A 12,062-nucleotide genomic window follows, 5' to 3' on the forward strand; every position below is an offset into this window, starting at 1 on the left:
CATGACCACGCAATTGTCATTCAAAGTGCAACAGCGCTGAAAACTAAAAATTGGTCTGGGCAGGAAGGGGGTGAAAATGCCCTGTATGGAAGGGGTTAAATGTCCTTATTTCTTCTGAGAAATCCTCACTTTCTGTTCTTCTGTCTGTAACTACACACAGTAACGTGAGGCTTTCTCCCTGGTGTGGAGTGCTGTGCTCGCCCCCTCCCTTGGACTACAGGAGAGTCAGGACGCCCAATAACACACAGCTCCTTTCTCTATCTGCAACATAGAGAGCGTCCTGACTCTCTTGTAGTCCAAGGGAGGGGGCGAGCACGACACTCCACACTAGGGAGAAAGCCTTGCATTACTGTGTGGAGTTACAGACAGAGGAACAGGAAGTGAGGATTTCTCAGAAGAAATAAGGACATTTATAAGCAAAATGGAAAGATGAGGTAAGTGAAGGAGGACTGCACTGAGGTAAAGGAAGCTATTAAGGAAAAAAAAAAAATTGTACCTTTACAACCCCTTGAATATAAGCTATTGTTCTCAGACAGGGGATGGGACACCTCCGCCAGAACACACCGGTCAGTGCTTGAAGCCATTGGCTGAGATCGCGGATTGGATGCCAATCGGCAGATGTTTTCTTTTGGTCATACCACTTTGACAGAAGCCAGACGTTTGGCCGGTATCTGTCGGACAGGCTGCCGTACACATAGGCCGAATGTTGAACCAGCTGATATTTGGCCCATGTGTACAGGGCATTACCTGCATAATCATGTTTTGGTAAATGTGAACTAACCCTTTAATGTTACTTACACACACATTGGGTTAAAGTGGAGGTTCACCCTCAAAAAAATTTCTGACATCACACGGAGTCGAGCCATCCTACCGACAGAATGCCGGTGTTTTTTTTTTTGTTTTTTTTTCAGCACATACCTCGTTATCACGATTTTCACCTCACGGCAATCCCGCGGGAGTGGGCATTCCCAAGCACTTCCTGTGATTGACAGGCTTCCGAACGGCGCATACTGCGCGTCACAGGTTGCCGGAAAAACCCGAACGTCGGTGCGACTCTATACGGCGCCTGCGCACCGACGTTCGGGTTCTGTCGGCAACCTGTGAGGCGCAGTATGCGCCGTTCGGAAGCCTGTCAATCACAGGCAGTGCTTGGGAACGCCCACTCCCGCGGGATTGCCGTGAGGTGAAAATCGTGATAACGAGGTATGTGCTGAGAAAAAAAAAAAACACCTGCATTCTGTCGGTAGGATGGCGTGACTCCGTGTAATGTCAGAATTTTTTTTTTTAAAGGGTGAACCTCCACTTTAAATTACACACACATTACACGTTTCCATTTTGATAAGTCATACGCTTATCATACTTATCTTATAAGATCATACTTCTTATCTGCAACATTCATAAAATCATGTGTGCAAAGCTTTTTCAGCCAGTAACTCATAGAAAGATCTTCCAATTCTCCTTTAATAATGGTCGGCATAATCTTCTCCTCCCTGAAGGCTTCCCTAACAGGTAAAAACTCTTCCCAGGTTACGGGGTCATGTAATGTGCGGTCATTGTAACGCTGATTGTAGTAGTCAAAGTGCGTAAACTCCAGGACCAAGCCTATCCCTGGAGCTCGAGGAATGTTGACCTTGTCCATCTGCACAGAATGAGGGAGGAGGTCAGGAGAGACCAGGCCTCGCGCCACCGCGATCACAAGACAAACCATTTTCCGAATCTGGTGCAGCATGAAGCTATGTCCCTTTACCAGGATGTGCGCGAATTCCACGCCGTGATGAAGAAATGGCTCTGAGCAACAGACTTCCATTATGTGTCTATGGGCACTCTTGTCGGTCTCCAGTTTAGAATTGGTGAAGTTGTGGAAGTTGCGTGTTCCTTTATAGAAAGAGAGAAGCCCATTAATGACATGGAAGTCTTCTCGAGGTAATCTGAAGCTGGAGTCAGGAGAAACGCCACCACTTCTGGACAGTACAAATGTAGGCAATGTGTAAGAATACGTCCGAGCGCCACACTTATCCTTGGCACTGAATCCATTGGTCACTCGCCTAATGTCTGATCATGAAAAAGAAATAGTCAGCATGGGAAATGGAAAGACATGTAAGCCATGATAACAAACTCATAACCTGAAGATAATCACATACTTCTTTCTCAGCAATACAAGGTTTACTATTTATAGTACAGAAAAACCTTGGATTGTGAGCATAATTCACTCTAGAAACATGCTTGTAATCCAAAGCACTTGTATATCAAAGCAAATTTCCCCATAAGTAATAATGAAAATGCAAATGATTTGTTTATTCATAGGTCCCATCCCACCGAGTATATGCATATAGTCTCCTGAATGTAAACACGGAAGCGACGTCACGTTGTCACTTCCGGTTCACTCGGCTGCCAATGGCGCCGGATTTAGAAAAAAATATACAGTATTCAGAATCGGCATTTTCGGCGATCTGAATACTTTGAAGTGCAAAGGAGGGATTGGAGGTCTTGGAGTGAATCAGGAAAATACAGCGTTATTGCCACTAGATGGAGATGATGATCTTAGAAAATACTTTTGTACTGTGATTGTCGGCTCCATCAAGTGGCCATAATGCTGTTCTTTGCCGATTCATTCTTCTGTATTATACAGGATTTATATAGTGACAACAGTTTACACAGCTCTTTACAATATAAAGGGAGACAGTACAATTACAATACAGTTCAATAAAGAAGGAATAGAAGGACCCGGCTCATGGAGCTTACAATCTAAAAGGGAGGCGGAGGTGGTAGAAAAGGTAATAGCTGCAGGGGACTCAAATACAGGTCTTATGTATGAATAAAAAACATTCGATTGAGAGAGAGAGAGAGAGGGGGGGAAGAGAGAGAGAGGGGGGGGAAGAGAGAGAGAGGGGGGGAAGAGAGAGAGAGGGGGGGGAAAGAGAGAGAGGGGGGGGGAAAGAGAGAGAGGGGGGGGGAGAGAGAGAGAGAGAGAGAGAGGGGGGGAAGAGAGAGAGGGGGGGGAAGAGAGAGAGAGAGAGAGAGGGGGGAAGAGAGAGAGAGAGAGAGAGAGAGAGAGAGAGAGAGAGGGGGGGAAGAGAGAGAGAGAGAGAGAGGGGGAAGAGAGAGAGAGAGGGGGGGGGGAAGAGAGAGAGAGAGAAGGGGGGGAAGAGAGAGAGGGGGGGAAGAGAGAGAGAGAGGGGGGGGGGAAAGAGAGAGAGGGGGAGGGAGAGAGAGAGAGAAAGAAAGACCTAAACATTAGCCCTATAGAGAAAAAAGCATAAAAACTTGTGATTTTGCCCCCATTTGCACAGGACGGATGTACATGCAGTTTCACAGGACAAATAGCTCTCTGTGCATTATTTTTATAAATACACCCCCAATTAAAATACCGTATATACTCGAGTATAAGCCAAGTTTTTCAGCACTTTTTTTGTGCTGAAAATGCCCCCCTCGACTTATACTCGAGTCACCATTTTGCGCCTGATCTCCTGGACTTTGGGGACCCGGTACCAGCGTTCATAGGTCCCCTGGACCTGGAACTTGGCACACATGTAGCCCCATATCTCCTCTACAAGTGTGCAAAGTTTGTTGTCTGGGGGACCTACCGATTTTTCAAAGCCGGGCACCTCTTCCATAGACTCGCATGTTAAACATCAGTCTAGTCATGGACACAGTGAGCCATGCACATGGGCACAGTGAGGCAAAGTGAGGCACAGTGAGGCATGCAGATGGACACCATAGGCTTATACTTTAGTTAATAAATTTTCCCAGTTTGTTGTGGTAAAATTAGGTGCCTCGGCTTATACTCGAGTATATACAGAAGTTCTGTAAATTATGGCATTACCAAAGGAAAAATTTGCTAAATACTTAAGAATTGTCCTGGGATGTAAAACTAAAGTGGGACTCTATCCAAAAGATATATTTATTTCAGATTAGAGTTGGGAAGAGTTTGATTTTTATTGGAAGGATTTACCATCAGCTTATCCTACATTTTATATTGACCACAATCTGCTGAGAGACTCCTTTGATATGTCCCAGCGCAACATCTTATTAACCTTCAGTTTATCTTCTTAACTCTTCAGTTTTCTTCTATTCCTGTAGCATTTGTATAATAGACCCTTTATTGCAGTCTCTCTCAACCTTTTCAACACAAAGGAACCCTTGAAATATTGAAATAACTTTCCAGTCTAAGGGAACCCCTGCTAAAAAAAAATACTATAACTCATGATAAATTAGTGTGATGATCAGTGGGAAGAATGGCTCCTACACTTGTGGTTATTGGGAAACCCCCCCCCCCCCCCTATTTCTCATTCAGACGAGGTGGACTCCGTCGATACGGAGTCCGCCAGCTCAGCGGGAGATCTCTCCGCTGAGCTGGCGGATGACAGGTGCCTCTCTGCTCACTGAGCGGGGAGGGGCTTGTCGAGCGCCACTGTCTCCTATGGAGAGATCTGATGAAAATGGACAGCATGCCCGATCCGATCCACCATGACCGGATGGTGACGTATCGCCATACGTCTGATTTGAGCGGATCGGATGTCAGCGGACATGTCACCGCTGACATCCGACGCTCCATAGGCTTGCATGGAGCAGCCGTTTAGGTCCGCCGACAAAACCTACAGGTGGACCTGAACAGTCCGACCGTGTGAAAGGGGCCTAAAGCTTATATTAGGTTTCTTCTGTAACAGAAGTGCAATCCGTAGACTGGGACATTGAGGGTGGACTCACACCGTGTTCCAATACCGTGAGGGTTGGCATGAATTGCAGTGTGTTGTGTTGCTAAAAATGGTGCATGTACTATTTGTTGTGCATTTTGGTGTGTTAGGCAGTCTATTAGGCTGACAAAAAGCGGAATTCTACCCAAAAATGGAACTTCCTCTTTTCGGATTCCCTATGGGTGCCTCCATAGCAACCTGCTTGCTGTGGGGGCACCCGGCAGGAGGGAGGGGCTAGGAGTGCAGACGCGGGACCCGGGAAGTGGAGGATCTGTTCTGGATCTGTGGTTTGATTTTTACCTAGTACGCGGATTTCTGGTGGAAGGTAGGAGTTGATTTTCTCTATTGGATTTGTGACGAAAATGAAGAGCTTCAGTGAAACAACTTGAGCCAATGCAGAAACCCCCTATAACAAAGAAGAAACATTGTAAGCAGTTTGTAAATATTGGAAGTGTTTCATTAATTAACATAGAACTAAACCCTCTTAGGCCATGTTCACACTGGTAAGACACGAGCTTCGGTCTGGTATGGATTTTAAGGGGAACCCGGAGTGGAGTCCCCCTCAGAATACATACCAGACCTTTATCTGAGCATGCAGCCCAGCAGGTCAGAAAAGTGGGGGTTGGGGGGAATGAGCGAGCAAAGACCATACCAGGTCTCTGAAGACATCACAGGAGGGAGAAGAAATCAGAAGGGAGAAGAGATGCTGGAGCTGCTCCCGCACTTCCAGCAGTGAACTGTTCCTGACGTCTTTATGTCCAGAGCCAGTCTATAGGCATTGTGATGTCAAAAGCAGTCCACTGAACCGCAGTGGGGGGGAATAGGAGTTGAAAAGACTGGTCTTGCCCAGGGTAGATCAGAGAAATAAGAGAGTATAGCTTGGCTCTACAAACCCCTAGACCATGGGTGCTCAACCTGTGGCCCTCCAGCTGTTGTGGAACTACAATTCCCATCATGCCTCTGACTTTGGGAGTCATGCTTGTAACAGTCAGCCTTGCAATGCATCAAGGGACGTGTAGTCCTACAACAGCTGGAGGGCCACAGGTTGAGCATCCATAACGTAGACCAAAAGGTGCAGTTCACCTACTTAAAGCCGAGCTCCACCCTAAAGTGGAACTTCCACTCTTCGGAACCCTCCACCCCTCCGGTGTCACATTTGACACCTTTCAGGGGGGAGGGGGGTGCAGATACCCGTCTAAGTATTTGCACCCACTTCCGGGAGTCCACTCTGCGGGGACCTGCGGGTAGTGCATCACTCCCCCTGTTGTGTTCTGGGAAACACACAGCTCCCAGAACACAGCGGGGACCAGTAAGCACGGCGACTCGCGCATGCGCTGTAGAGAACCGGGCAGTGAAGATGCAATTCTTCACTTCCTTGTTCCCTCACCGAAGATGGCGGTGGGGGCAGCAGAGTGATGGCTCGTCTTCTGCTGCCGACATCGCTGGACTCCAGGACAGGTAAGTGTCCTAATTTTAAAAGTCAGCAGCTGCAGTATTTGTAGCTGCTGGCTTTTAATATTTTTTATAAGGGGGAGCTCCGCTTTAAAAAATAAATTGCCCAGAGTTCAGTTTTAACCTTAATGCATCCTCTGCTGCAGGTACCCCCCAGCCCCCCTTATACTTACCTGAGCCTGATCTCATTCCATTGGAGTGCATGAGAGCAGCGTCTCTCTCCCTCTGTGCTGGGCAGATCAATAGCAGTAGGAGCCATTGGCTCCCACTGCTGTCAATCAAATCCTGTGACATAGGATCAAATCCTGTGTCCAAAGAAATCTGCTTTTTATGGGGGCACTTGGCAGGCGGTGGGTGGTGAGTGCTGCAAGAACCGCAAACAGGGGAACTCAGAAGGAAGAGGATCAGGGCTGCTCTGTGCAATACCATTTATTATTTTAAGAAAAAAAAAATAGTTGAATCTTTATTACCACTTTTACTATAGAGATTTGTAGACTAGCCACTAGAGGGAGATTTAAGTGGCCCAGATCAATTACTCTGTGACCCCCAGTTGTTAAGACAAGATAACAGCCACACACAGAGTTTGCTGAAGGTCAGAGAATAAGCAATTATTGTGTGGCATTGCAAATATACATATAATTACTATAACTAGACATAGAAATTGTTTTTAAAACAGAAACACATTTTAATAATTCACGCCACGTCTAAATCTTTTGCATAGTTACAAGATTCCACATTCCTGTTACATGAACAGCTGCATTAAAAAGCTGACAGCGCACAACTTTTACACTAGAACTTGGGCCTGGAGTGCTGCTTGGGGGCCCCTGAAGTCTTTCTACTTTACACGGACCTATCAGCAGGCCTGAGCACTGTGCTGAACACCTACTGTATGCCGTTAGTCAGCTGTTAAGTTGATCCCAGAGGTTCATTAATCAAATAACTGTACAGGCTCCTTACACCTATATGTGAAGATGTGGTAATACTGCGCTGTCAAGTGAATAAACAATAACAAAATGCTGCAACTTTCAATGCGCGAGACACACAAAAATAGACAAATATAGAAAAAACAAGCTGCGCAAATATAACGTGAAAATTCAAACAAAAAACCCCACTAGCATACATATATGATGGAGTGTTGAAATCACTGTAACAAATAGGTTGCCCTATTTGTGTCACATTCTAATAAGTCCCAGTCAAAAAGGTGAACAAATCAATGTCCAATTTTCCAAAGAAAGGACGCATCGGATGGTGGTTTGGAAAATAAAATGTTACTGCTCTCCTACAAAAAAAAATGGTGACATCAAACCAAAAGGAACCACAGAACAGTGATGTGATAGAAAGGAAATCCTCTACCTTGTTAAATAACTGCCTCTTACCGAAAGGGAAGATCCCAACCAGAGATCTTCTGTTGGCGTGTGGCTTTCTAACCCAGCCTAGGGGTTTATGTAGCAGGATATCGTTTCTCCGGTGCTCGATAAGTCTCCTACCGCTCACAGATGGTCAGATGTAATTACAGCCAAGTGAGGAAGGAAAGAAGGCTGACATAGCGTAATCCAGTAAACATTTATTATAAAATTAAATAGATAAAATCGCACTTACAATATGAAGATAAAAAATTGCATGTGAAATTTTTGTAGCCGGCCGGCTAACACAGCCCGTTCACTCCGGGACTCTGTATGTAGTGATGACGTCAGCACGCCGCTTCACCCTACCTCGTTTCGTCACAATTGACTTTGTCCTGGGGTCCCCATCCGATGCGTCCTTTCTTTGGAAAATTGGACATTGATTTGTTCACCGTTTTCACTGGGACTTATTAGAATGCGACACAAATAGGGCAACCTATTTGTTACAGTGATTTCAACACTCCATCAGCACAATCATTTCATTTTCACATTATATTTGCGCAGCTTGTTTTTCCTTACACCTATATGTGTGGGCGAGTCTTTATTTCAGCAGACCCTTAAAAGATCAGACCATTCAAAACGGATATTGCAGTCCTTTGTAGGTGTGTTAGCCACTTGTTTTCTGCATCTCCCATGGTCCTCAGGTGAGATCTTTGGCCACGTTCCCAGGTCTGCAGACCTTTCTGGTCTAACAGCATGGAGAAGTGAAGGATTGAATAAAGTAAATGTCCCTTAGGCCTCGTACACACGACCGAACATGTCCGCTGAAACTGGTCCGCGGACCAGTTTCCGCGGACATGTCCGACCGTGTGTAGGGCCTAGCGGACAGTTTTCCGGCCTAGCGGACAGGTTTCCAGCAGACAAAAGTTTCTTAGCATGCTAAGAAACTTGTCCGCTGGAAACATGTCCGTCGGACATGTCCGATGGTTAGTACGACTCATCGGACATGTTCGATGGTTATGACGTATAACCAGCGGCCCGAAATCCCGCGCATGCGTCGAATTGATTCGACGCATGCATGGAAGCATTGAACTTCCGTGTTAGAGAATGTCGGTGTCTTCTACGTCACTGCGTTCTCTGTCCGCGGGGATTTTGGTCTGATGGTGTGTACACACATCAGACCAAAAGCTCCCAGCAGACATGTCCGATGAAAACGGTCCGCGGACCGTTTTCATCGGACATGTTCGGTCGTGTGTACGAGGCCTTAGACCTAAAAAAAAAAAAAAAAAAAGCATTTAACCCTTGTGAGAGCACAGCCCCACCACAAGGGATCATTTTTATGTTTACCAGAGTTGTGCTTTAAAGCTCACCTTTAAGATTCATATGTAGGGTGCAGAATGCAACATGGTGCCAAGCAGAGATCTGTGAATGAATGAACTACAAGTCCTGTCTTCCACCGTTGCAGACTTGTAGTTCTCAATGGAATACAAGTGCAGTGATTACTGCACTCATAGTCCATTGGCATTTCCTTTAGCACTAACTGAAAGCCTCTACCTTGATACACAATACATAGAGCTGAAGGAAGAGTCTGCAGGAGCATTGCATTGCACATGTGATCCTTGGACTGCGGTTGCAAGACTTTGCATGCTTATTTGCAAAAACAGTAATAAAAGTAAAACATGTTCTGTAAATATATGCACATTTATTGTTATAATTGTGTTTGTTTTTTGCAAAAGGTGAACTTTTTTTTTTATCATTAGTTTCAACATGATATAAAATGTGTCAGTCAGCTGAATTCAGTTTACTCTATTGCTCTATTAGTGTAAACAAAATGATAAAAATGTAATTTGGGTACCGTGTTGCATGACTGCGCAATTGTCATTGAAGGAGCAAGAGCGCTGAAAGCTGGCCTGGGAAGGAAGGGGGCGAAAGTGCCCGGTATTGAAGTGGTTACAGAACAAAAATAAAAGAAATATCTTCTAATGAGGACATTGAAATGTACACACAGGGTAGCACCGCTCTAACTGTGAAAACCTCCAAAAAATGCGCAGGTTCTGACGACCTCCCACTCGTCACAAACTCAGAATATGGATATGTGGAAATAACACGCACTATGCAATCCATCCACATTCTTTATTCCATAATCACCAAGTACAGAGTGACTGCAGTTACTCTGTACTTGGTGATTATGGAATAAAGAATTTGGGTGGATTCCATAGTGAGGATTCTTTCCAAATATCCATAATGGGGACATTTGTTTGGGTGACAACTGCCTGAGAGGGCTTTCCACTAACTTTGGAGCAAGTTCCTCTCACTTTCTTTTGTGTCTTCAAGACATGGAGTGAAGAGAAGTTTCCCCAATGGGACAAAAAAGAGCAAAAAACAAAGAAAACAAACAATAAATGCACAACTTTCAGGATAGATTCACACTGATGCGATAAACACACAGGAATCGCTGCGTTTCCCGCTTTGCACTGCATAGCAAATGCACTGTTGCTCATGTGTTCCGCTGCAGGTGTCATTTAACAACTTCACGCCCAGCCTATAGCAACATAACGGCCGGGCGGTGGTTCAATTATTCTGACTGGACATCATATGACGTCCAGCAGGATAACATCCGCCGCGGGCCCGTGGTGCGGTGTGTCAGACTGAGGCTCTTTACCACGTGATCAGCCGTATCCAATCACAGCTGATCACGATGTAAACAGGAAGAGGTGTTGATCGGCTTTTCCTCAGACGCGAGTAGTGAAGAGCCTATCAACAGCTCTCCTGACAGGGGGGTGTACGCTGATTGTTTATCAGCGCAGCCCACCCTCGGATGCCTGCCCCGGACCACCAGGGATGATGCCAGGAACCCCAGGGAAGCCCCCAACATGTGGATGGCCAGGTACATCCCCCATGGCCATCCACATATAAAAAAATATGTCCAATATATGCCAATCAGTGCCCACAAATGGGCACTGACTGGCAACATTATGCAGCAGATCAGACAAGTGATGCCCAGCAATTCCACTCATCAGTGTCACCCATCAGTGCCCATCCATGTCACCCATCAGTGACCATCCATGTCACCCATCAGTGACCATCCATGTCACCCATCAGTGACCATCCATGACACCCATCAGTGACCATCCATGTCACCCATCAGTGCCGCCCATGAGTGCCCATCAGTGCCGCCCATGAGTGCCCATCAGTGCCGCCCATCAGTGCCGCCTATGAGTGCCGCCCATCAGTTAATGACACCCCAAAAGCAGGTCGCAGGATCAGATCACATGGATACGTGTGAATCGGATCGCATGAGATTGTAAACCCATGCGAGTCGAATACAGCTTGGCTAAAAAAAAAGAAAAAGAAAAAAGGAAGATGCCTGCACTTTTTTTGTGCGCATGCAAAATGATGGGCTCAAATCACACCACACAGAATCGCATGTGATTTGCACAGAACGCGGTGCGATTCCTGAGCACATGCGATGGGATAGTGTGAACCGGCCCTTAATGTATAAGAGTATGTGGAATAGGATTAATACCCCAACTGAGTCTTGGATTGCCTGTGAAACGATTCCGCATATATTACCTTGTCAGTGCGAGCACAGCGCTGGAACCGCACTTCCTTTAAATCCGAAAAACACTTCTTTGGGACACACTCAGCTTTTATCAGTGCAGAAATCAGCGCATTTTCAATAGTTGGAAAACCAGACTTAGACATCTGTACAAAACAAAATAAGGAACATTAGTGTAGAGACAAACTCTTTTGGACCCCTAGTTGAATTTGACATCATTTATTTATATGTAAATAAAAAGTTTCCATAAAAAAAAATAAAAAAAAAGAGTTTAGGTCCACGGATGGAACTTGGGATGTCCCGATGACCTCCTTATACTTGTAGTGCCGCTCTAAGCAAAGAAGGGGAATGTATAGAGTACCACAGGTGCTCGGGAATGGAGTGCCGATGAAAATTTCACCATCCAGCAAGCATAGCATACTTAGAGTAACCTCTATGACCAAGTCCTCGTGGGTGGATTACACATTTCAGAGGGCGTGGCTTGTAGAGTGGTGCAAGACTGAAGCCATCTCACACATGTTAACCACACAGACTGGATTGGGGTGTCCTGATTAAGGATGAGCTCCGGCGTGTTCGCATATGTAAACGGTATTCAAACCACACGTGAGGTATCGCCGCGATCGTTAGAGCAAGAGCAATAATTCTAGCCCTAGACCTCCTCTAACTCAAAACATGCAACCTGTAGATTTTTTTTAAACGTCGCCTATGGAGATTTTAAAGGGTAAAAGTTTGTCGGCATTCCACGAGCAGACGCAATTTTGAAGCGTGACATGTTGGGTATCAATTTACTCGGCATAACATTATCTTTCACAATATAAAAAAAAATTGGGATAACTTTACTGTTGTCTTATTTTTTAATAAAAAAAAAAGTGTATTTTTTTCCCAAAGACCGCTGCGCAAATTCCGGTGTGACAGAAAGTATTGCAACAATCGTCATTTTATTCTCTAGGGTGTTAGAATAAAAAATATATATAATGTGTGGGGGGTTCCAATTAGAGGAAAGGAGATGAAAAT

The 12,062-nt window shown here is 45.4% G+C and overlaps 1 protein-coding gene across 1 annotated transcript in view; it reads right to left on the reverse strand.

Annotated features, from left to right (window-relative positions):
- Positions 1-439: 439 nt before the first annotated feature.
- LOC120931273 (tRNA pseudouridine synthase A-like) overlaps positions 440-12,062 on the reverse strand; it is a 52,025-nt gene continuing 40,402 nt past the window's right edge. Inside the window, exons 5-8 of the mRNA XM_040342553.1 lie at positions 11,063-11,194; positions 4,995-5,100; positions 1,310-2,052; positions 440-815 (exon numbers count right to left, since the gene is read on the reverse strand). Of these exons, the coding sequence (XP_040198487.1) occupies positions 1,361-2,052; positions 4,995-5,100; positions 11,063-11,194 (930 nt within the window). The 3' untranslated portion in view covers positions 440-815; positions 1,310-1,360. The remainder of the gene's footprint in view (positions 816-1,309; positions 2,053-4,994; positions 5,101-11,062; positions 11,195-12,062) is intronic.

This window comes from Rana temporaria, chromosome 3 (genome assembly GCF_905171775.1).
Source record: "Rana temporaria chromosome 3, aRanTem1.1, whole genome shotgun sequence".
NCBI lineage: Eukaryota > Metazoa > Chordata > Amphibia > Anura > Ranidae > Rana > Rana temporaria.